This window comes from Hibiscus syriacus, unplaced genomic scaffold (assembly GCF_006381635.1).
Source record: "Hibiscus syriacus cultivar Baekdansim isolate YM2019G1 unplaced genomic scaffold, ASM638163v2 tig00009217_pilon, whole genome shotgun sequence".
Lineage (NCBI taxonomy): Eukaryota > Viridiplantae > Streptophyta > Magnoliopsida > Malvales > Malvaceae > Hibiscus > Hibiscus syriacus.
The window spans coordinates 1-27,420 of record NW_024062192.1 but is presented as its reverse complement, the minus strand read 5'-3'; the positions used below and the strand labels follow the sequence as shown (position 1 = coordinate 27,420).

Sequence of the window (27,420 nt, the reverse complement as noted above, 5' to 3'; positions counted from 1 at the left end):
GATCATTCTCTTGTTACATAATCGATACTTCATCACTCTCCAGGTTAGTAAGACTATCATTTCAGTAGGATCAATCTTTTCAAAGTTTAATTGTTACTTTGTTGCTAACCTATGTTTCTTGTTTGTTTGTTTTAGATGATACATGTTAAATTTCCCTTCACTCTGCAGTATAAACATTCTCATCATCATCATCATGAATCTGAAAATACATTGAAAAATTGCCATTGAAAACTTTAGATTAATCTGATGATTTGAGGTGCTGCAGAACAGAAGAGTTGATGACAAGATGGGAGAAAGTGCATGCATTCTGTTCTGTAACAACTTCAGCTGTTCAAATGAAACTGGGAAGACATGCAATTATGGTTTTTCCGCAATTCTCAATCCATATTCATGTCTCAACCATGCTTTCACCATTTCTGTTGATGTGCTTCTTCTCTTTGTGGCCTTGCTCATCATTGTTTGTAAATTGACCTCAAGAAAGATCAATACAAATTCTCAGTCACAAAGCATCTCTTTAGTCTCAATCCTCTCAGCAATTTATAATGGAATCTTGAGTGTTACCTATTTGGCCTTGGGGTTATGGACCATTTTCCAGAAACTCGACATGGATGGTACAGTTTTCCCCATGGATGGATGGCTGGTGCTGCTGTTTCAAGGATTTTCATGGCTGGTTTTAGCTGTATTTGTAAGCATGAAGCAGCTAAATTATCTGATAGCTGTGAAATCTTGTTCGACATTTGCCTTCTTGTATGCAGTCTTCCTCTGCATTTCATCCCTACTTGAGGCGATTGCGGACAATACAGCGTCATTGAAGATCATTTTGGATGTTTCGTCTTTTCCCGGATCGATTTTATTTCTGTCATGCGCCTTTAGAGGATACGGTTCGAACGATACTGATCAAATCGGTGATTTAGATGCTTCCTATGCACCTTTGCAGGGTGAGGAACATGATGAAACCAGTTTCAGCCATAACATCACTCCTTTTGCCAATGCTGGCGTTTTAAGTAAGATGTTCTTTTGGTGGTTGAATCCTCTACTGCATGAGGGTAAGGAGAAAATTCTAGAGAACAAAGATATTCCGGCTATGCAGCCGGCATGTCGTGCAACAGCATGCTACTTGAAGTATAACGACCAACTGAGCAAACAGAAACGAAGGAAATCAAGTGTTTCAACTTCTACTGTGTGGATAATTGTATATTCTCACTGGAAAGCTATGTTAACTTCTGGGATCTTTGCATTGATCAAGGTTCTCACACTCTCTACAGGTCCACTGTTTCTTAGGGCTTTTATTGCAACTGTTCAAGGTAAAGAAGCTTTTAAGTATGAGCATATGTACTTACTCTTGGCCTGCTCATAGCAAAATGCTTGGAGTCCTTATCTGAGAGGCAATGGTTCTTTATAACAAGAATGGTTGGCCTTCAACTTAGGTCTATGCTATCTGCTGCAATATATCGAAAGCAACTGCAGCTATCAAATGCTGCTACAATGACTCATTCTCCTGGTGAGATAGTGAGTTATGTCACGGTTGACGCCTATAGAATCGGCGAGTTTCCTTATTGGTTTCATCAGATATGGGCGACGATCCTTCAGTTTTGTCTAGCGTTATTCATCGTATACTCTTCCGTGGAACTGGAAACTTTTGCTGCGTTAGCTGCAATAATATCGATCGTGGTTTCAAGTTATCCACTAACCAAATCACAGCTCAAGTATTACAAGAAAATCATGTCGGCACAAGATAAGAGGCTTGAAGCGATCACGGAGGCGCTCACGAATATGAAGGTGTTGAAGTTACATGCTTGGGAGACGCATTTCAAGAACGTTATCGAGAGTTTAAGGACGGATGAATTCAAATCGATATTGGGGATTCTGTCACAGAAAGGGTACCTGCTAGTTTTGTTTTGGTGTTCTCCAATTATAGTGCCCGCTGTTACTTTCTGGACTTGCTACTTGTTAGGGGTTTCCCTCAATGCCGGCAATGTCTTCACATTTTTGGCGAGCATTCGCATCATTCAGGAGCCGGTTAGGGTTATACCCGATATCGTTCAAGCGTTCATTGGGGCAAAGGTGTCACTAGATAGGATTGTGGGCTTCCTTGAGGCGCCAGAGTTGGGAAACAGAAAGTCGGAGCAAAACTGTTGTGATGACAAAAATTTTGATATCTCCATTCTCATAAAGTGTAATGAAATCTCTTGGGATATTAATCCTTCATCGAAACCTACCATAAAGGACATAGATTTGGTGGTTAAACCAGGAGAAAAGATTGCCATTTGTGGAGAAGTTGGTTCAGGAAAATCAACTCTTTTAGCCGCGGCTCTCGGAGAAGTTCCAAAATGCAATGGCACAGTAAGTGATGAACTCTCAATTTCCTCATCGTGATATTTTTCACACACTAATCTTTTCAACTTTTGGATCATCAGGTTCATGTACATGGGAAGATGGCATATGTTTCTCAGACAGCATGGATCCAGAAAGGAAGTATCCAAGAAAACATTCTTTTTGGCTCTGTGATGGATCCTGTCTGGTATCGGGAAGTGCTCGAGACGTGTTGCTTAGTAAAAGATCTGGAGATACTTCCCTTTGGTGACCTTACTGAAATAGGAGAAAGAGGAGCCAATCTCAGCGGTGGACAAAAGCAAAGAATTCAACTTGCTCGTGCATTGTATCGGAATGCAGATGTCTATTTTCTGGATGATCCTTTCAGTGCTGTAGATGCTCAAACCGCAACAAGTCTTTTTAATGTGAATACATAACTTGTTTTCTTATATACGTATATATATACACATGCTTAAATCATGCACTCTGCTGTTTTATGCAGGAATATGTGATGAGAGCTTTGTCTGCTAAAACTGTCTTACTTGTGACCCATCAAGTAGACTTCCTTCTGGCTTTTGATTCCGTCTTGGTAAGCTGGATACTGCTGCTATTGCAATCATGTTAAACGAGTCGATAATATCGAATACGATATGAATATGATCTGTTGATAATTTCTTTTTCGTTTTTATTTTTATGATAGTTGATGTTTGCTGGGGAAATTGTAGAGGCTGGTACTTATGATCAGCTGCTAGCTTCAAGCCGAAAATTCCAGGACCTTGTAAACGCTCACAATAACACGGTTGGATACGAAATGGACATTTCGAGTTCTTCTAACGGGAGAACGATGGCATCCAAAGAAGTGATCGAGAATGTACATGTGAAGGAAGAGCCAATAATGGCTAATGGAGAACAACTAATTAAGCAAGAAGAAAGAGAAACAGGAGATACAGGTTTCAAGCCTTACTTGCAGTATTTGAGACACCACAAGGGCTTTCTATATTTCACCTTGGCAATTTTGTTCCATGTGGTATTCATAATAGGACAGGCAATTCAAAGCTACTGGTTAGCATCTGAGATCCAAAGTTCTCAAGTGAGTAAAAGGGAATTACTCACGGTTTTCACTGTGATTGGATGCTCTTTAGCAATCTTTTTGCTCCTCAGATCAGTTTATGTAGTTCTTCTTGGATGTGGAGCTTCAGAATCTATATTTTCAACACTGTTGATGTCATTTTTTAGAGCTCCAATGTCGTTTTACGACTCAACACCTGTGGGAAGGATACTGAGTCGGGTAAGTTTTCTCAAAAGCACAGCTTCAAGTTCTAATTTCATTCCATGAACAAATCCTTTCTCCATGAACTTACTGTCTCGGTTTCGATTTTACTTTAACAGGTGTCTTCGGATTTAAGCACCATCGACCTCGAAATGGCTTTCAAGTTATCAATCACAGTTGGAACAACCATGAATACATACTTCAGCTTTTGTGTATTGGCCGTGCTGGCCTGGCCAGTTGCATTTGTCATCATTCCCATGATTTATCTTACTATACTTTTACAGGTCTTACCTATATGCAAGAACCAAGTTTTTGTTTATTATCATAGATTCTATTTCCTTTAATGAGTTCTTAATCTTTTCTACTTTTTCGAAACAATTAGAGACACTACTATGCTTCTGCAAAGGAATTGATGCGAATCAATGGTACGACAAAGTCTTCGGTTGCCAGCCAACTCGCTGAATCCATTGCTGGATCCATGACAATCCGAGCTTTCGGAGTGGAAGACTTGTTCTTTCTAAAGAATATGAACCTGATTGATGCCAATGCAAGTCCAGACTTTTATAATTTTTCTGCAAACGAGTGGTTGATCCAAAGGTTGGAGATATTGTGTGCCATTGTTCTTTCGTTCTCGGCCCTTTCGATGACTTTGATTCCTCTTGGATCATCTGCATCTGGTTTGTTCAAGCTGAGTTTAATTCCCTGATAATACTTGATACGTGAATTATTCTCAAACCATGTTTTGTTTATGAATTTCAATGGCAGGATTAATTGGAATGGCACTGTCATATGGCCTTTCGTTAAATGTATTCCTAGTACTTTCTGTGAAATATCAGGGTTTTCTATCAAATGACGTTGTCTCCGTGGAAAGGCTAGAACAATACATGCATATTCCTAGTGAAGCTCCCGAAGTAATTGAAGCAAACCGGCCTCCACACAACTGGCCTTGTGTTGGCAAAGTCGATATTCGAAATTTGAAGGTATAATCAAAATGTTCTCCATCTGTTGAGTTATACGTTTTGCAGGGAATGCATGGTGAAACATCAAATTCATTGAGCAGGTTCGATATCGGCCTAATGCTCCGCTAGTTCTTCATGGCATCAGCTGCATATTCGAAGGAGGAAGTAAGATTGGGATTGTTGGCCGGACCGGTAGCGGAAAGACAACTTTTATCAGCGCTTTCTTCCGCCTGGTAGAGCCCGAGGATGGAGAAATCGTCATTGATAACGTTAACATCTGTGAAATCGGGCTACATGATTTGAGATCACATTTGGGGATCATCCCTCAAGATCCAACTCTTTTTGGTGGATCTGTTAGATACAATATAGACCCTTTAGAGCAGCATAGTGATAGTGAAATATGGGAGGTATGGTTTAATTTCTACCATATTATACTCCAATAACTAATCTTGTAATTTAGCTGACAAGATGTACTTCTAACCATTGGATGTTGTTAAGGTTCTTGAAAAGTGTCAACTCCGAGAGGCGGTACAAGCGAAAGAAGGCGGCCTGAACTCAATTGGTAAGAAAAACAAAGATTTCAGAATTGTTTTTTCTCATTGAAGCTCTGCATTTGCTTCCATTAACACACACACACAAATAATACAGTTGTACAAGATGGATCAAACTGGAGCACAGGGCAACGTCAATTATTCTGCCTCGGACGAGCATTGCTGAAGAGAAGCAGGATCCTAGTGCTTGATGAAGCAACCGCATCGATCGACAATGCAACCGACTCAATCATCCAGAAAACAATAAGAACAGAATTCGATGACTGCACCGTGATAACCGTAGCTCACCGAATACCAACTGTGATGGACTGCGATATGGTGCTTGGCCTTAGTGATGGTGAGAAGATAAATTGATATACAAATAGTTCATCGTTTTCGACTGTTATTGTTCGAATCAAGATGTGTGATTTGTTCTTAAATCAACAGGGAAATTGGTGGAGTTCGATGAGCCGATGAAGCTGATGAATAAGGAGGGATCGTTGTTCGGACAGTTGGTCCAAGAATACTGGTCTCGTTCCTCCTCATAATATATGGTACATCTATAGTAGATTGGTAATAAAGTTTTGTTCGACCAGTTTTAAACATGAATTTAGTTTTATGTAGACAGTTAAAAGAAATTTAGTTATTTTGATCCACATAATCTCCGAGGCCAAAGAACAAAGAAGAAAAGAAAAGAAGATATACTAAAAAATAACAAATGAAATTGCTATGGAAAACCTCCATTCTCAAGGACTGGTTGAGTTCTAGTTACTGCTGCAGATGGCATTTTACTGCAACTCACCCATCTGTTATTGAGAATTTCACCTTCATCAGCTTGTCTTTCCATCGCCTGAACCCGTTTCGTCTTCAAAAGCTTAATCGATACGAAGCCGAAGTAGCCTACCAAAATCAGTGCACAAAAGCCAAGCACAACACCTATCACCCATGGATATGATGGCCTTTGTTTCCTCTGCAATGGAACAACAACAGAGAAATGGCCCTGACTTGAAGTGTAACACACATTGGGAAGCATTATGCGACTGAAATCAACTGTCCCATTGCTGCTGAAAGTCGCACATCGTGCGGAAGCCGAGTACTTCGCTTTGGAAAAATGGATTGATATAGGCTTCCCCATCGTGTCGATGCCGATACTTCTTAGCCTAGTGGCTCTAGCATTCGAAGCATCAAAAACCATGAAACCGACGACAGGAGTGATCAGCGAGTAACCTGAAATACTGTAGTACTGAGAAGACCGATTCCCGAGGTTCTCGTAGACGATTGCGAGCCGCCGGACCCGAGGAACGGGAACGGTCTGCGACGGGATGCGAAAGCTACTCAGATTAGCCCCTTGCTTCCACAACGTCCGGCTTCGGATTCGAGCGATGGAAACTTCCATGCCGGAGAGATCAGTAGGAAGATTAGCTTTGTACAAAGCACCAGTGTGAGGCCTGTGTGTAATAACCAGTGCTCTGAAAGCAAAATCCTGAAGAAATGTATCCAGCGAACAATTGGAAGATCTGTCCAAGCCATGAACACAAGAGAATATGTACAAGCTGAAAAAAACCAAAGAGAAGAAAATGAAGCTCATGTTAAATTATTTGGAGGCAAAAGAAACATTCGACATGAAAACAGATAAATCAGTACTGAAACGCACTGTTGAATGGGATGATTCTTTTTCAACAAATTGATTAAGCATGCTTTTACAAGGGCCCCAAAGGGGTATCAAAAGGCACTCATTTTCTTCATCTATCAAAAGTTCCTACATGAAAAACGCCATGATTTTGCTTTCTTTCTTTCTTTTTCATTTTGAATTCCCTAACCATTCATCAGTCCAGCGCGTCGTGCACGTTTAAGATTGACGTGTTGACTTAATGATCAAGGTGGGACTGATAGCTACGTGCAGTTCAATGATTAAAGTCAAACTTGGGGTTGAAGAAAAGAGAGTATCTTTGTTCATTAGCCCGTTCATTGCGGGAAACAAAGTCGGTATGAAATGCAATCTAATATTTAACATTCAACGTGGATTTAAATAGCGGTCCGCGAACACGATAGCGCCCGCGATATAACGTTAGCGATACCCTCTGAAAACACTATTATTTGTCTGAGACACCCGCAATCACCGCAATAGCGCCCGCTATGCTCGCGATACAACGGTAATGGTTCCCTCCGAAAACGCAATCGCGACCATAATTTGAATCCCTGATTCAACTCGTTGATTGGTTCGTAAGTAACATGATTTGAAGTCAAATATCAAAGATTCCATTAAAACATTCAAAATAACGTATGGATACCTTAGAACTAGTTTTTATGCAGATTTTCTCGACGATACAAGGATGATGATTCTTGTTCTTTTTAAACATGGATGATTGTATCTCTCTAGAAAGTTAGATTATTTGACTACCATGCTCTAAGTTTTGGGAGAAAGAGGGGTAAATGAAGTGGGAGAGAAAGCTAGAAGGGAAGACACTAATAACCTCTCTTGAGCTTTTCTTTTATCCAACGTAAAAAACAAGAATAAATTAATATGTTGTGAACCAACAACTAATTGGTTTAGAAAGATGAGGTACTAGGTCCCTTAAGTAAGATCAGAGGTTCGAATCCTGACATTTACGAATAAAACAAACTGAGTTGGGTGGTTCGCCCTCGTCTTTACAATACTCGATCTGAATTAATCGGTCAATAAATCGGATACCATTGATTAATTAAAAAAAAGTTTGTGAATGGACAAATTGCCCGCATAAGTGCTCTCACATTTGACCCTTATACAAAATCCTTTTTTAACATGAATTGATCCTAATTCTTACTTAACTAAACTCAGTATTAGCCCATCAAACTTAGAGTTGTCTCAGACATTTTCAAGACCATGAATGAAAACTCAAAAAATAGGCCTCTATATAATGAAAATATATTTCATTATTCTGAATAATTAATTTATTATTATATTAATAAACCAAAGAAAAATGATTAAATTCTGTCAAACACGTTATTTTTATTATTTTGTTAGAAACACGCCTTAAATTCAACTAAAAAAGAATAAATAAATAAAAATGAATGTGGGTATTATATAAAAGACATAATGCGACAAAACACCCATAACATTCGATAATAGTGTCAATTTGATTCCAATTTTTTTTGAGCATATTACCCTCACTATTTCATTTGGGGTCAAAAGATCCCATCATTAGATGAAAAATCGTTATTCAACCAACATGAAGATAACATGACAAACTTACATAATATCACACACTAATGTGATAGTGCCACATATACAAAGTTAATGACATGAAAAATGCTACGCCAGCAAAATCTAAAATTCTTTTAAAGTAATAATATATAATATTTTTAATATATTGTCTCTCTCACACATTTCATCCAACATCATCTTCTTTGTTGTAATTTTCAACGCAAAAAATTCAACAAACAAATGGCGGCCCAGCCGAAGAGCTAACGATGACCCAACTTGCTCACCGAAAACAATGAAAATGCAGGTCAAAACGAGAACAATGCCACTCAGAGCTACACTGACAACAATGAAAATGAAACTTCAGAGGTTACTCAAAAGGACCACGATTCGAGTGTAAATGAAAATTCTGCTCAGACCTGCACCAAAAACAATGAAAACACAGGTCAAAATGAGAATAATGCTCCTCAGAGTTATAACGACAGCAACAACAATGAAAATGCAAGTCAAAATGAGAACAATGATGTTGTTCAGAGCAATACCAACAACGATGGAAATGCAAGTCAAAATGATAATATGTTAGAATTAAATCATATTAAATTATGAAAATAACCATGATCTCATAATGTCAAACCATCAATAATAAAATAAATACTAGATGCGAAAACGTACCTGAATTAACTTATATGTTGAAATCATTGAATATTTCTTTGATTGTGATCTTCCAAGAAGATATTTTTGCTCTTGCCGTCCTACCTCTTCCTAGGATTAGAGCCTCTTTACATTACCACCAAATCAAGTCTGAAACTTGATTCTCTCTTGCAAAATTTATTATTTATTCTATATATTGTCTCTCTCACACATTTCATCCAACATCATCTTCTTTGCTGTAATTTTCAATTCAACAAACAAATGGCGGCCCAGCCGAAGAGCCAACGATGACCCAACTTGCTCACCGAAAACAATGAAAATGCAGGTCAAAACGAGAACAATGCCACTCTGAGCAACACTGACAACAATGAAAATAAAATTTCAAAGGTTACTCAAAAGGACCACGATTCGAATGTAAATGAAAATGCTGCTCAGACCTGCACCAAAAACAATGAAAACACATGTCAAAATGAGAATAATGCTCCTCAGAGTTACAACGACAGCAACAACAATGAAAATGCAAGTCAAAATGAGAACAATGATGTTGTTCAGAGCAATACTAACAACGATGGAATTGCCAGTCAATATGAGAATATGTTAAAACTAAATCATATTAAATTACAAAAATAACCAAGATCTCATAATGTCAAATCATCAAGAATAAAATAAATACTAGATGCAAAAGCGTACTGAATTAATTGATAGATTGAAATATTTGAATCTTTCTTTGATTGTGATTTTCTAAGAAAATAGGTGTCCTCTTGCGTAAATACTCTATGACGGGATAAGAGTAATACATGTTAACTTATTTCTTGGGGACCACTACCTCTTTATATAGATTGAATATTAGGTTAATCTTTTAAGTATTTATAATTTTGTCCCTCATCAAATTATAAGTTCAACTTATGGTATCTACACTTTGATTTCATGACACTTTAGTACATATAACACATGTAACATAATTGGTCACTTTGTGTCATACTTTATGATAACATTGTACATTATACATATGTGCCCACAAAAATGGATTTTACTCCAATTATCTCCTAGTAGGGCAACATATGTTTCCTGACAAATGTACAACCTTAAGAGCTCAAAATTTGCTATCATATAATAAGTATTCTATAACAATCTCGTCCATCAACTATATCCATATAGGATCAAAGTAGCCTTTGTCATATCAATCATGACTAGACAATGATCACGTATACAAGCACAATCAAATGACATAGATCAAATATGGAGTGTAGCATGGAAATTACATGCAATGTGAATCGTACATGTCCATTTCCAGCTGGTCCTCTTTAAACATTAGTGAGATCAAATTTTACCAAAAAAAGAGTGCGGATAAACTAAAATTAACTTTATTTCTTCAGAAAATAATCTTAAAATAAATATCTTTAAACTAAAGTAACTGAAATTGTGTTTATAATAAACAAGCATTAGATACAAACTCCCACTAAAACCGAATATCCTTAAATGATATTACACCCACATGAGTAGTGTGCTTAGGAAAGACCTTGGGTGACAATTTCTTAGTAAGCGTGCAATTTTGAGTTTGTACCAATATGTTCTATAAACACATAAACACTCTGAATTTTCTTTAACAACTAGAAACATAATGTCTAAGTGCTTAGACTTTAAGGCTTTTATGTTATATATATGAAATAAAGGACTATAACTTAGTTGTCACAAAATAACTCAAGTGGTTTTTCTTATCAATCAATAATTAGCAGTTTATGTGACAAAATTTTGCATCCATAATTCAATAAATTGGAGTCTATAAATTTGATGATCTCTTATTTACTAGACCTCCGATATGTGATATTGTAACATTTTTTTTCTTAAATGTATTGTATGAATCAATTTGGTTGCTCTCCAACAATCCATACACAAATTGCTTAAATATATGCTTAATATCCTACAAACATACGCTATATCCGAATGCATATAAACTTGAGTATACACTAAATTCGTTATTTATTTTGAAGCATAAGGAACCTTTTTGAATTTCCTTAGTTTCAAAATCATCCTTAGGGCACTGATCAAGATTAAGCTTGTTTCCTTTAGCAATAAGGGGTATTATTTGTTTTACTCTCACTGAAGTTATAGTATATACAATTATCAACCAAATTTATCTCAAAACCAAACGAGATAATCACTTGGTAAAATTTGTTATACAATTAACGGGAGTCATACTTAAACTCATAAATGGATTTCCTTAATTTGCATATCATTAATTTTATATCATCAGACACAATTTTCTACACCGTATAAAGTATTTCACCAACTTATGTAACTCAAAATCAAATATGAGCAACAAGTATCATAATTATCCTTAAAGTCTTTCAATGAAACCAAAGAGAAAGTCTCTACAAAATCATTGTCTTCTTAATGAGTTCATCTTTTAGATACAAGAAATGTTTTATACCTGTCTACATCACCTTTTGGATCCATTTTGGTTTTAAATATCCATTTGCATCCAATTAATTTTGCACCTTCAGGTAATGAGACAAGTTCTCAAACTTTATTATCTTATATAAACCTTATACTTTTCTTACATTACATTAGTCCATTTTTTAGAATCAAAACTTTTATGACATGACGAAATTTGATTAGATCAGCCTCTATCATTCCATTGTCATCCTTATTTCAAATAGAAACATAATAATCTAAAATAATATTTCTCTCATATCGTGGATCTTACTAATATACTTGTTCTTTGATGTTATTGAGTTTATTCTTCCGTAACAATTTCTCATCTTAAATGGAGAGTTATTCAATATTATCTTGTTGAGGTTCTAGATTCACTTCTTGATTAACGACATGTATGAACACATGAATATCATCCCATCATTGATCGCCATTTTAGGGGTACGTTTTGAATATTTCTGATTGATTTAAGTTGTTTTGGGTTGGTTAAATGGTTGATGTGGATTTTTAAGTGTATAGTTTCTCAGGGGAGAATCAGCCGTTCAAAACAAGTCTCGTCATCGTCACACGCGTTGCCACACACTTGCAGTGCGCGTGGGCCTCCTTTACCGGTCTAGGAGTCTTCTGGATCCAGTCCAGTCAAACAAACTGATCTAATCAAACAGGTCTAAACCGAGTCAACCTAGACTGAGTCAACTCGTTGACTTTGACCAAAAAGTCAAAGTTTTTGAAAACTCATATTTTATGTTTTTCGACGTCCTGAGTTTGAATCCGAAGTTTGTTTCCTCAATTTAAAACCCAGTAAGTTGTTTTTCAGCAAATTACCTTTCGATTCGATCTATTTTCCGCATTAAGGTCCGTTTATAATGTAATTTTTGTTTATATGTATCTTAAGATATTATTGGACGTTGGATTCAAGTTCGATAGTGATCGAATGGAGTTTAAATGTTCAATCGGTGGATCACAAAAATCGAGGTAATACATTACTACCTTATTTCATGCTTTAAGGAACATGTTGATATGGGTTGCATGAATAAATTTATTGATAATTTACATATAGTTAATTATTACTGGACTCGAATCATATATGGTGTAAAGTTGGTAAACTGAATATGACTCAGATGACTCGTACAATAAATTGGAAGACCGATGAGAATTAAATTACAGGTTCTGTGATTAAGTGGTGAAGCAATCAACTTCAAGATCTGTAAATTTTGATTTGTCTCTTTAAAGGTTAAATGTCAAAGGTACTTGGATGAGAAATTATGAAAATACTTATTTTAGGTAAAATTTCAAAAAATACCTTTATGGGGTAAAATTATGAAAATACCCTTATGATGTAAAAATAAAAGAATTATCCCTGGAAGTGGACAAATAACTTCGAAAAGACATATTGATCCGATGAAACTACTGATGTACATGGAAAATGCTATTTTTGCTTAGAAAATCCTGGATAACTGATTTTTAACCTCCAAGATGACAAAAAATTTAGAATTTTTGGTTTTTGGATAAAACCACTTGATAAATAAATTACTAGAATGATTCATACGATTAAATTGAAGAAAATGACATGATACCCTTGAACAGTAAAATGATCAAAATGCCCCTTAAGTGTAAAATGGCCCAAAGTACCTCCAAGCCCTATAATGACTAAATACCTTCAAGCTCTAAAGTGAATAAATCAACCTCGAATACCAACATGACCTAGAATTTTTATTTCCTAGGCAAACACCCAGAGACTAAATTATCGAAGGTACTTTACACGTCTGAATTTCTCGAAATGACTATGTTATATGACAAAGTTGAACTGAATGAAAGTACTATACTTATCCGAATCGTTAAAACGATCGAATTACTCAGGAAACTCTGAAAAGACTGCGATAAACTTGAATACTAAATAACCAAAGTACCCTCTATAACCTAGAATTTAGTGGATGACTTGGATAAGTCTGGAAACACTAATGAACTTATATGTTATACCGTCCATAAGGGTTTTGAACCACGAATCAAGCACGTTGACATTTCTTGATACCGTTGTAATATAAAAATGAAATAAATACCATTGGAATACATGCTCGTCTCCCTAAGATCTATTCCACGATGATTTGAAGACGATCAGTTTGGCTAGTGACGTCAGTATCAAAGTGTGACTATCCTTGAAGTGCATCGATTTGACTGGTTGATAAGGATTATAGTGCTAGGATTTGTTCAGTTTGAGTTGACTCTATATCCTGATAAATCAACATAAATCTTAAATACCATGAATCATCATTTCACTCTTATTAGAATAAATTACTAAAAAGTTATCCTATAACCAAATGTCTAAAATTCCCTTGATTTCCTAAATAATGGAATCATTCCTGTCATTTGAAATCTTAAGTAACTTTGAGGCAAAAGATTCTGAATACTTTCTTGATTACTAAGTGTCTTTGAAAATATTCGAATATTATATGATATTGATAAATCACTTTTCGAAGGACTGATGAATCCATTAGCTATCAAACCCCTTTTATAGGGATATTAATTCTGAAATCCTATTAAATTACAAAAGTTTCATGGTTCCCTACCTGATAAATACCAAGTATCCCCGAAGAGTAATTGGATCCTCTAGTGTGTTCCCTATGTGACATGTAATTATTTTACATGTTTTAAAACTTGATTTTCTGAAATTACGGATTTATTAATGTTGATTTACTATTAATAAACTATAGTTACATGATATGTGTTCTCTGATTACATGTTTTCACTGGAAAATATAATTGTTCCTGATTTATGGATCATGGGATCTACTGGTTACTACTTGAATTGTTTTATTGAGACGTTATCTGGGTGGGCTGGAGTATGAAGGTTCAACACTGATCAAGCTGATAATTCCATACGGACCTAAGGTGACCTTCGGTAGGCTTTAAGGCCCTAAGGAACTCCCTTGGGTAAATCATGGGACTACATATGGTGTTTGGGTAGAGGGTAATTATGTGATATAAATAACTTCATTGTCACACCCCAATATGGGGTTAGATTTCTTTAAGTTTAAATATGTGAAATGATATGAAGTTAGTTGGCAAATAATTATTTTATCATATCTTTATATTATTAAACAAATTGATGAGGATAAAGTAGGTAAAAGAGGACAAGTTATTGGGTGGATTAGATTAATAATAATGACATTGTCTGGAACCTTATCGTTACCCTCACCACTCAAAATTCCAGCCTGTACAGCAGCTTCATAAGGAACAACTTCATCGAGGTTAACTTGGATCCTTCTTTACTACCTGAATCAAGATTCGAGTTTGGGCAGCATTGATTTCATTGAAGATGAACCTGTTCTACTGTCACAAGTCAAGGTTAGACAAGAATATTAGATTGACCTCACTACTTTTACTGGGCTATACCGATATCGACTAGGGGATGTGGTGGAAGTGAGCGGATTTCACAACAGGACATCAAAGCAGAATTTTATATGAAGGAAAAAGCTAATATGGGCTGTTAACATCGACAAAAACACCGAAAAAAACCTTCAGTTAGTGGTCTAGAGAGGGTCCGAGCTGTTAAGCAATCACCGAGCCGAGTTCGTCGATTTCACGAGCAGTGCTGAAGTCATGCGTAAGCTGGAACAGTAACGAACGTTTTAATAGTTGACCCAAGATAAGCCTCGTCAATCTCTTTAATCTTCTTCAGGACCATGGAGCAGAAAAAGGTTGAAGAAGATGCAAAGAAAGGAGATGAATCTAAAGGAGAATCTGCTCAATAACCTCAAGAGGTTATCTTGAAAGTTTACATGGACGGTGAAGCTTGTGCTCAAGAGATCAAGAAACATATCAAAAGAATGAAAGGAAGGTGTTGTTCAGACCTCGTGTGGCGTTGGATCTGGATCAGGCACGAGACAAAACGGTGAGATAAGGAATTGAATCAGACTCGCGGAAGGATTGACGGACATATTCGTTGATAAAAATAATGTGGATTTGTTGCTTCAACAGAGCGATAGAGATGATAGGGTTCTTCAATGGTTACAAGCTTTAGATATGCAATTAATCGGCGATTGTTGAACCGATGAGAGGCTAAAACCTTTGTTGAAAGTCAACGTATCAAACGGCATCGTCGAGGATCGATTATTAGCTCATTTGAGTCGGTGCTTTGAGCCATCGGAAATTGGTATACTGGGGAGGTATTCTTGCATTCCATTGGTTTCAGTTTGAGTATGTGATAAAATGAGGAAGGCGAAATTACTAGGTTAGTCATCCAAGTTTGTTAAAAAAAAACTTAATCTTGTCTTTTAGCTTTCGTATTATTATGATTATGGCATAATGGTTTAAATAAGAATAATTTAGTCCATGGTGTTAGTAATTAAATATTATTGGCTCTTCAAGTTTTTAGTTTTGCAAATTGAGTCCCCAAATTATTAATTAGATTCTAATAATTTATTTTTATGGAAAGGAAAATTATTTGAAGTCGTATTTGTACGGTGGATGGTCCGTGTTCATGAGAAAAAGATGGAAGTTAGAAACCAAGTTTGTGAGATTAAATTTAAGAGTCATATTTTGGGTTTTGTTGACGTCCTGAATCTGAATCTGAAGTTTGTTTCATCAAATTCGAACTCGGTAACATGTTTTTGACTGATTTATCACTCGATTCGATCCATTTTTCGGAATTAAGCTCCGTTTTTTTGTAATTTCTGTTGATATGCATCTGAGGAATTATTGGAAGTTGATTTCAAGATCGAGGGCGTTCAAATGGAAATTAATGGTCGAGCAGTATGGCACGAAAATCGAGGTAATACTTTACTACCTCTTTATGCTTTATGGAACATGTTGATATTGGTAAATGCATGAATAAGATAACGTTGGTCACTTTTGTGGAGTTGAATAATTTATTCACTCGATATGAATGTGGTAGAAATTCTGTAACTGAATACGGATCGAATGACTAATATAAGAGATTGAGGAATTGTTAGAATTAAATTACAAGTTTGTGATAAGTGATAAAGAAATCAGCCCTGGATTTGTAACTTATATTTTATATCATCAAATGTTAAAGGTACTTATATGAGAAATTATGAGAATATTTCGATTAGGTAAAATTATGAAATTACCCTTATGTTGGAAAATGACAAGAATTGTCCCTGGAAGTGGATTAGTAAATCTGAAAAGACATATTGATCTGATAAATTTATTGATGTGCATAAGAAATGTTAGTTTTACTTGGAAATTATGGATAACCGGTTTTTAACCTCAATAGGGATTTTACAAGATACTAGAAGTCTGTTAAGGAATCTTTTCAAGATCAGAGAATGTTCGAGGAAACAATTAACCATAGGATCTTTAAATTATAAGTATGCTCGTTAAGAGTTAATACCGAAATCATCTGGTTAAAAAATTACGAAAATGCCCTTGAAAGGTAAAAATAGGTCGAGTTAACCCTGAATGAGAAAGTTCTTAGAGGATTTGTACTTAACTCAATGAATTACGTATTTAATTGTTAAGATCCTGTCTTTGTACATAAAATTTCTGATAACCTATTGGTAACATCTGAGAAGATAATCAATCTGAAAATCTTCGAGTTAATAATAAATTATCGAGGGTGCTCTTTTGTAAGACTTATTTGAAAGGTCTGGAATAAATGATAAGTTGGAATTAAATAATAAGACAGAATTGAAGGAAAGAATTGAAATACACTGGATCTGTAAAATGATCAGAATACCCCTGTAATGAAAAAGACTCAAGAATATTACCAAGCTCAGGAATGATTAGATATCCTCGAGCTCTGAAAAGAATTGAATAAAATTGGGCACCAGAATGACCAAAATACCCTTATGACCTAAAATTAGTAGAAGTGTTGGATTAATTAAGGAATCCAAATTAACATGGATATGGTACTGCTCTTAAAAGTTATGGATCACATATTAAGCCGAGCAATCAATGCTAGTGTATATGTCAGTACCTGAAATGTATAGATGTTACTTGAATGCGTGTTCATCTTCTCAAGTGTGGTTCAATGATAATTTTGAAAGTACTCAGCTCAACTCAACTCTAGGTCGCATTCGATAATAAGAAATGAATGTTTGTTAGACAAATCAACCACAAAGACCAAATTAAATTAAACGGAAGTACAATATATATATGAAATTCAGAAACGTCTTGATTATCTGGAAAGCTCTGAAGTAATCGGGATAGACTTGACTGATAAACGAACTGAGTAACCTCAATGATTGAGGATTAAATAGGTGATTTGATGAGTTTGGGAACACTGTTGAACTTACATGATGAATTATCCTTATGGGTCATAAAACATGAATCAAGTACGTATGTATTTCCTGATATCGTTGAAATATGGAAACGAAATAAAGACTATTGGAAGATCTATTCAGCGATGATTATGAAGATGATTTATGGACAAGAATTTTGGTATTAAAGAGTAAATACTCTAAAAAGGCAGTAAATTGACGGGTCAACATGCATTAGTTCAGAGAGCTTGTTCAGTTCGAATTGTTCGATAAACCGATCGATTAACATGGATTGTAAATGTCTTGAAGCTTCGTTTCTCCTTTATTAGCTCAAATCACTCTGGGCATTCTGGAACGCTTTCATGATGCACATGAATCATAGTGGAATTCTAAAGTATCAACTTTAAATGTCTGATTAGATTGGTTAATAATCGATTCTCTCCAATAGGACCTTGTTCTTAGAATCCGATCAAATTGCACGAGCTTCATGTTATCCTTACCGATAATTACAAAATGCCTCTGAAAAATACTTGGATCCTCTAGTGTGTTCCCTAATTATTACTGAACTGTTTTATTGGTTTTAATATGAGGTACACTGAGTTCTTTGATTACTGTTTTATTGATGCACCAATTTAATGTGATGATTTATGGAATTTGTGTCAGGGTGTAATTGAACTTTTGGATTGAATTACAATAGTATAGCTCTGATCAAGCTAATAAACAGAATGGGCCTAATGTGACTCTTGGGGCCCCAAGATACATTAGGTTGGCTTCCCTTGCTGTGTGCTTAGGGTAAACTATATGGACTTGGACTTACGGGCTTAAGGATACAAGCTCTAAAGCATATCCTTAGGTTGCCTTTCTTTTTGTTGTGTGCTTAGAGTAAGCTATATGGAAAATAGTTTTGGAAATTACTGATGGTGTACAAGAAAAGAGTTTAAACTATGATTTTCAAATGTTAAACTCTTTTATGAATTTATGAGATTTACTAGACTATGATTTGTTTATTGTACCTATTATGATTTTATTGTATTGTTGGAACACACTAGACATCCTATTCGATATCCTAAAAATATGATACTATGAATGCTTCATATGAACTGAGATATTCATGGATTCTATTCGATGAACTACCAGTGGAACCTCAGATTATTCTAAAAATTTGTATACGTCTGATTCAATAAGAAAATTATAACTTTCCATTTATCTGCATGTCCTTTAGCATCATCAGGTAGTTCTGTATTACTGAGCTTTCCGAAGCTCACTCTATTACTCATCATTGCAGGTTAAAAGAATTGTATCAGTGCAGTTATCGATATCAATAAGGGAGTTCTTCCGGCGTTGCTTACAGAGTATGGTACAAGTGATTAGGGGGCATGTAATTGTATTTTGTTTTATATACGAGTATGAAAATATGTTTTATTTCCGAACAATGATAAATCAATTTGTTAGTTACATGTTTTAATAAAAGTTTTAAATTTTCTGAGATTTTTACAGTGGGTCACTCCGGTTGCCCTAATGTGACACTCCAGATCGGATCGGGTTATCCGCATCGGTTTGAGGGGGTTACATTTAGTGGTATCAGAGCTTTGGTTTTAGTCAAAATTTTCATGATAGACCGACCGAATCAAATGTCAAAAGATGTCTGATCAGTACATGCCCCTAGACAACAATCGTACTTCTCTGAGCCTGAAGTCCAAAGTTGAGTCCCTACCTGTAACGAGCAACTTAAGTTTTCTATCCGTTAAGACTCTACTATTGCATAAACGAATACCAGTAATGTTTGTTTAAATTCTGTAAAGTACGTCATGAGCCATTTGAGAGTTACTCATTCAAGAAATTTTGACCTGACTACAGAAATGAATTGAGATATGTTACAGCTCTATGAGCTTATTTTCGTAACCAAGGCTGAATTGATTCTACAAGGATATTATCGTTCTGATTCTTTTATTGGAATGAGGGAGAGTTCTGAAGAAAATGTATACTCAGCTGGTTAAGGATTAATAGAGTGTCGATACTTCTGAAAAAGCTACTGAAAGATATGAAAGAACCGATAGAGGTTTCATTTATGCAATTATATGACATGAATGAATTTCGAGGAAGAAATCCTTTTAAGGAGTGGAGAATTGTCACACCCCAATATGGGGTTAGATTTCTTTAAGTTTAAATATGTGAAATGATATGAAGTTAGTTGGCAAATAATTATTTTATCATATCTTTATATTATTAAACAAATTGATGAGGATAGAGTAGGTAAAAGAGGACAAGTTATTGGGTGGATTAGATTAATAATAATGACATTGTCTGGAACCTTATCGTTACCCTCACCACTCAAAATTCCAGCCTGTACAGCAGCTTCATAAGGAACAACTACATCGGGGTTAACTTGGATCCTTCTCTACTACCTGAATCAAGATTCGAGTTTGGGCAACATTGATTTCATTGAAGATGAACCTGTTCTAATGTCACAAGTCAAGGTTAGACAAGAATATGAGATTGATCTCACTACTTTTATTGGGCTATACCGATATCGACTAGGGGATGTGGTGGAAGTAAGCGGATTTCACAACAGGACATCAAAGCAGAATTTTATATGCAGGAAGAAGCTAATATGGACTGTTAACATCGACAAAAACACCGAAAAGAACCTTCAGTTAGTGGTCGAGAGAGGGTCCGGGCTGTTGAGCAATCACCGAGCCGAGTTCGTCGATTTCACGAGCAGTGCCGAAGTCATGCATAAGCCGGAACAGTAACGAACGTTTTAATAGTTGACCCAAGATAAGCCTCGTCAATCTCTTTAATCTTCGTCAGGACCATGGAGCAGAAAAAGGTTTAAGAAGATGCAAAGAAAGGAGATGAATCTAAAAGAGAATCTGCTCAATAATCTCAAGAGGTTATCTTGAAATTTTACACGCACAGTGAAGCTTGTGCTCAAGAGATCAAGAAACATATCAAAAGAATGAAAGGAAGGTGTTGTTCAGACCTCGTGTGGCGTTGGATCTGGATCAGGCACGAGACAAAACGGTGAGATAAGGAATTGAATCAGACTCGCGGAACGATTGACGGACATATTCGTTGATAAAAATGACGTGGAATTGTTGCTTCAATAGAGCGATAGAGATGATAGGGTTCTTCAATGGTTACAAGCTTTAGATATGCAATTAATCAGCGATTGTTGAGCCGATGAGAGGCTAAAACCTTTGTTGAAAGTCAACGTATCAAACAGCATCACCGAGGATCAATTATTAGCTCATTTGAGTCGGTGCTTTGAGCCATCAGAAATTGGTATACTGGGGAGGTATTCTTGCATTCCATTGGTTTCAGTTTGAGTATGTGATAAAATGAGGAAGGCGAAATTACTAGGTTAGTCATCCAAGTTTGTTAAAAAAACTTAATCTTGTCTTTTAGCTTTCGTATTATTATGATTATGGCATAATGGTTTAAATAAGAATAATTTAGTCCATGGTGTTAGTAATTAAATATTATTGGCTCTTCAAGTTTTTAGTTTTGCAAATTGAGTCCCCAAATTATTAATTAGATTCTAATAATTTATTTTTATGGAAAGGAAAATTATTTGAAGTCGTATTTGTACGGTGGATGGTCCGTGTTCATGAGAAAAAGATGGAAGTTAGAAACCAAGTTTGTGAGATTAAATTTAAGAGTCATATTTTGGGTTTTGTTAACGTCCTGAATCTTAAACTGAAGTTTGTTTCGTCAAATTCGAACTCGGTAAGCTGTTTTTGACTGATTTATCACCCGATTCGATTCGTTTTTCGGAATTAAGCTCCGTGTTTTTTGTAATTTCTGTTGATATACATCTGAGGAATTATTGGAAGTTGATTTCAAGATCGAGGGCGTTCAAATGGAAATTAATGGTCGATCAGTATGGCACAAAAATCGAGGTAATACTTTACTACCTCTTTATGCTTTATGGAATATGTTGATATTGGTAAATGCATGAATAAGATAACGTTGGTCACTTTTGTGGAGTTGAATAATTTATTCACTCGATATGAATGTGGTAGAAATTCTGTAACTGAATACGGATTGAATGACTAATATAAGAGATTGAGGAATTGTTAGAATTAAATTATAAGTTTGTGATAAATGATAAAGAAATCAGCCCTAGATTTGTAACTTATATTTTATATCATCAAAGGTTAAATGTTAAAGGTACTTATATGAGAAATTATGAGAATATTTCGATTAGGTAAAATTATGAAATTACCCTTATATTGGAAAATGACAAGAATTGTCACTGGAAGTGGATTAGTAAATCTGAAAAGACATATTGATCTGATAAATTTATTGATGTGCATAAGAAATGTTAGTTTTACTTGGAAATTATGGATAACCGGTTTTTAACCTCAATAGGGATTTTGCAAGATACTAGAAGTCTGTTAAGGAATCATTTCAAGATCAGAGAATGTTCGAGGAAACAACTAACCACAGGATCTTTAAATTATAAGTATGCTCGTTAAGAGTTAATACCGAAATCATCTGGTTAAAAAATTATGAAAATGTCCTTGAAAGGTAAAAATAGGTCGAGTTGACCCTGAATGAGAAAGTTCTTGGAGGATTTTTACTTAACTCAATGAATTACATATTTAATTGTTAAGATCTTGTCTTTGTACATAAAATTTCTGATAACCTATTGGTAACATCTGAGAAGACAATCGATCTGAAAATCTTCGAGTTAAGAATAAATTATCGAGGGTGCTCTTTTATAAGAATTATTTTAAAGGTCTGGAATAAATGATAAGTTGGAATTAAATAATAAGACAGAATTGAAGGAAAGAATTGAAATACATCGGATCTGTAAAATGATCAGAATACCCCTGTAATGAAAAAGACTCAAGAATATTACCAAGCTCAGGAATGATTGGATATCCTTGAGCTCTGAAAAGAATGGAATAAAACTGGGCACCAGAATGACCAAAATACCCTTATGACCTAAAATTAGTAGAAGTGTTGGATTAATTAAGGAATCCAAATAAACATGGATATGGTACTGCTCTTAAAAGTTATGGATCACATATTAAGCCGAGCAATCAATGCTAGTGTATATGTCAGTACCTGAAATGTATAGATGTTACTTGAATGCGTGTTCGTCTTCTCAAGTGTGGTTCAATGATAATTTTGAAAGTACTCAGCTCAACTCAACTCTAGGTCGCATTCGATAATAAGAAATGAATGTTTGTTAGACAAATCAACTAGGAAGACCAAATTAAATTAAACGGAAGTACAATATATATATATATGAAATTCAGAAACGTCTGGATTATATGGAAAGCTCTAAAGTAATCGGGATAAACTTGACTGATAAACGAACTGAGTAACCTCAATGACTGAGGATTAAATATGTGATTTGATGAGTTTGGGAACATTGTTGAACTTACATGATGAATTATCCTTATGGGTCATAAAACATGAATCAAGTACGTATGTATTTCCTGATATCGTTGAAATATGGAAATGAAATAAAGACTATTGGAATATCTATTCAGCGATGATTACGAAGATGATTTATGGACAAGAATTTTGGTATTAAAGAGTAAATACTCTGAAAAGGCAGTAAATTGACGGGTCAACATGCATTAGTTCAGAGATCTTGTTCAATTCGAATTGTTCGATAAACCGATCGATTAACATGGATTGTAAATGTCTTGAAGCTTCGTTTCTCCTTTATTAGCTCAAATCACTCTGGGCATTCTGGAACGCTTTCCTGATGCACATGAATCATAGTGGAATTCTAAAGTATCAACTTTAAATGTCTGATTAGATTGGTTAATAATCGATTCTCTCTAATAGGACCTTGTTCTTAGAATCCGATCAAATTGCACGAGCTTCATGTTATCCTTACCGATAATTACAAAATGCCTCTGAAAAATACTTGGATCCTCTAGTGTGTTCCCTAATTATTACTGAACTGTTTTATTGGTTTTAATATGAGGTACACTGAGTTCTTTGATTACTGTTTTATTGATGCACCAATTTAATGTGATGATTTATGGAATTTGTGTCAAGGTGTAATTGAACTTTTGGATTGAATTACAATAGTATAGCTCTGATCAAGCTAATAAACAGAATGGGCCTAATGTGACTATGAATGTTCCCTATTATGATTTTATTGTATTGTTGGAACATACTAGACATCCTATTCGATATCCTAAAAACGTGATACTATGAATGCTTCCTATGAACTGAGATATTCATGGATTCTATTCGATGAACTACCAGTGGAACCTCAGATTATTCTAAAAATTTGTATACGTCTGATTCAATAAGAAAATTATGACTTTCCATTTATCTGCATGTTCTTTAGCATCATCAGGTAGTTCTGTATTACTGAGCTTTCCAAAGCTCACTCTATTACTCATCATTGCAGGTTAAAAGAATTATATCAGTGCAGTTATCGATATCAATAAGGGAGTTCTTCCGGCGTTGCTTACAGAGTATGGTACAAGTGATTAGGGGGCATGTAATTGTATTTTGTTTTATACACGAGTATGAAAACATGTTTTATTTCTGAACAATGATAAATCAATTTGTTAGTTACATGTTTTAATAAAAGTTTTAAATTTTCTGAGTTTTTTACAGTGGGTCACTCCGGTGGCCCTAATGTGACACTCCAGATCGGATCGAGTTATCCGCATCAGTTTGAGGGGGTTACATTCATTGTCACTCTTACGATATTCTACTGGATCATGATTTTGAAAGTTACTGCTAAATCTGATTTCTACCGGATATTGTATAGGTAGGATTCTGGAGTATGGAGGTTCAGATCTATCAAGCTGGTAATTTTTTACGGACCTAAAGAGACCCTTGGGTAGGCCCATATACCCCAAGGTACTCCCTTAGGGTGGCTCCTTTGTTGTGTGCTTAAGGTAAGTCCTTATGGATGCAGTTATGGGGAAACTGCATATAGGTGTTCGGTTGGAGGGTATTAATGTGATTTTACAATATGTTTTAAACTAGTAACGTTTTTAAAGGATCTATATATATTACTATGTTTTGTTGGAACACACTAGACATCCTATTCCGATCTCCTGAACTTGGGCCTCTAAATGTTTCCTCTAAACTGAAATCTTCATGTCTTTCAGCTCATCCCGAAAGCCTATAGACATTTGAATTAATAAGGAAAATTTGTTTTTCCATTTATCTGTAAGTCATTCAGCATCATTTGGTAGTTCTGTATTACTGAGCTTCCCAAAGTTTACTCTTTTACTCACCGTTTCAGTTTAAAAGATTTGATCCAATTCAGCTATCAACATCTATAATGGGAGTTCCTTTGGCTAGTTGGCAGAGTAAGGTTTAAGTGTAATTAGGGGGCATATAGGCCACATTTGGTTTTTATAATGAGTCTGAAACTTGTATGATTTTAATTCTATTTGTAGTATATGAATGGTTTTCTGAACTTGTATTTTATTTGTAAATTCTTTAATGGTCTTACATGTTTTCTAAAAAGTTAAAATTTTTATTGAATTTTTATTCTGGGTCGCTCCGATTACCCTAATGTGACACCTCGAATCGGATCGGGTCACCCGTATCGGTCTGTGGGTGTTACACGTACTCTCTCACATTTCCTTGACACATACTTTATAGATATCAAAGAAGTCAAAAGTAATGTCATTTAAACCTTACTGCTTTGGGGAAAACATTCTTAATTTTGTTAAGAAAATCATTAGCCCTAGTAATATTTTCATATTATGTTCCCCTAAAGGCTTCTAAATATTGTGCTTTTGGACCACTTAACTTATGCAATTTGAACAAATTTCACATCTCAAAATCCAATTAAGGATGGTATCCAAGTAAACAAATGCATTCAAAATAATGGCTAATTCCCATCACAAGATACCAAACACTATATCAATATTAAGTCTTTGGAGAGTAATATTAACAGTAAAATGTACTCTTGTTGTAGTAATCAATCATTGACAATAAGTTATGTTGAACAATGTATTAATCTTTGGACTAATGTAATGATCACATAAAAAATACCTTATAATTGTCACATGTTATTACCACAGATATCGCTTGAAATTCGACCAAATATTAACTTTCCTTTGGGCCAATTAATAAACGCATGAATCAAAAGAAACACATCATCTTGATATTTTAAATAAATCAGTTTACACAAAAAATGTCACTTTGGCGACATTTTGTTTCAACAAATCTACTAAAATATCATACTTAGCCAAAATATGAATTAATTTGTTTCAAAAAATATATATTATAATAATCAACAATCATAACTGAAAATTGAATTGAATATATACATATATTGCATTAATAATATAAATAAAACCATAAAAATATTGTCAACCATTCAATTTCTCTTAATTTTATCTTTTAATTAAAAGATTACCAAAATAATATTAGATTTAAAAACACTTAAACCTTATCTCAAGATATCAGATACTCCATTAATATTTTATCTTTAGACAAAATATTACCTTAAGTGATATCTAGTGCGGCAACCAAACACTGATAATAAAAACATGTCAAGCAAAAATATTCCTTTGGGCCTATTTATTACTCACACATCAAACTAAATAATTATCACATGCTTATTACCAAAGTTGTACATGTAATTATATCAACTATTAATCTTGCTTTGCACTGATCAATAGTAGCATATCCTTAGTTACATGTACATAACCTTATTTGAAAATCAAAATATTTTTCATAACTGGGTCACTTTAACGAATTATTGCTTTAATTAAGTCGTCTCAAAATAAATATTAGTATTCAGATTTAATATTTCTATTCAAATGTTAAAACTAAAATTTCTTATTGCACTACAATATCCGAAATAACCCAGAATAAGGTTACATAAAAAAATGCTATCAGAAATAAAAAACTTAAGTTTTTTTATTGTTTTTAAAGAATTCCTTAAACATGCAATCAATTCATAAATTACAAATGATAGACCGAATTCAAAACAATCAACATTTAACCAAAAGACAAGGTCAAAGTAAAAAACTAGTGAATTAAATCTTTAATTAAATTGAATCGAATATATCAATACCAAATATATATTCTATAATCCATAACAGTAAAAAAAAACTAAATTTTCTAATCACGTCATAGTTCCGAAATAACCTATAGGAAGGTTGTCTAAATGACGTTATTAGAAACCGAAAACCTAAATCTTTAATTATTTATTAATAATTTTTTAATAATGGATTTACCAAATTAAACCAAAACCAAATAATTACTATTATAATTACTAAAGAAACCTTATTATAACTTTATGCCACTATAGCAATTTAAAATTTGGGTATTCACCATCAAAATATCCAAGAGAATCGTCGATACGACTATAATGGACAAAAAAAAACAATATCCTTATAAATCACATCAACATGTAACGCAGAAGCATAGTAGTATATAGAAATATAAGTCAATCCTGACCGCATTATTCAGCCCCAAGGTTCAACCAATTGTAAATTTATCGAATACCCTAATTCTTTATAAATCACACCAAATTAATATATAAAATTATTAAAACTTTAGTAACAAATCAAATCAAAAGAAAAAATAAAATAAAATAAAATAAATTTGATTCTCAATGATTCAACACGATCTGACGATGATGCCACTTGTTAGAACTAGATCATATTAAATATGAAAATAATCATGTCAAATCATCAAGAATAAAATAAATATTAGATGCGGAAGTGTACCTGAATTAATTGATAGGTTGAAATCATTAAATCTTTCTTTGATTGTGATCTTCCAAGAAGATAAGTTTAGCTCTTGCCGTAAATACTATATGACGGGATAAGAGTAATTATAAAATTAACTTATGGTATTTACACTCTGATTCCATGACATTTTAATATATATAACACATGTAA

The 27,420-nt window shown here is 34.6% G+C and overlaps 2 protein-coding genes across 2 annotated transcripts; one reads left to right on the top strand and one right to left on the bottom strand.

Moving 5' to 3' along the window:
* The first annotated feature begins 137 nt into the window (after positions 1-137).
* On the top strand, positions 138-11,202 carry LOC120203192 (ABC transporter C family member 10-like). Its single transcript, XM_039203535.1, is given in 13 exon segments — positions 138-1,325; positions 1,328-2,343; positions 2,418-2,738; positions 2,816-2,902; positions 3,014-3,601; positions 3,703-3,867; positions 3,966-4,260; positions 4,349-4,563; positions 4,644-4,949; positions 5,041-5,104; positions 5,191-5,430; positions 5,520-5,622; positions 11,184-11,202. Coding segments are annotated over 12 exon segments (4,437 nt in total). The 5' UTR covers positions 138-286; the 3' UTR covers positions 5,621-5,622; positions 11,184-11,202.
* Positions 5,800-6,660, bottom strand: LOC120203190. The gene has a single exon (XM_039203534.1). It carries the CDS (start codon positions 6,658-6,660, stop codon positions 5,800-5,802), a length of 861 nt encoding a protein of 286 aa, XP_039059465.1.
* Positions 11,203-27,420: the final 16,218 nt, after the last annotated feature.

What these genes read in the sequence shown, in the direction of transcription:
- LOC120203190 (XM_039203534.1), bottom strand. Translation starts at nt 6,660, where the DNA reads ATGAGCTTCATTTTCTTCTCTTTGGTTTTTTTCAGCTTGTACATATTC.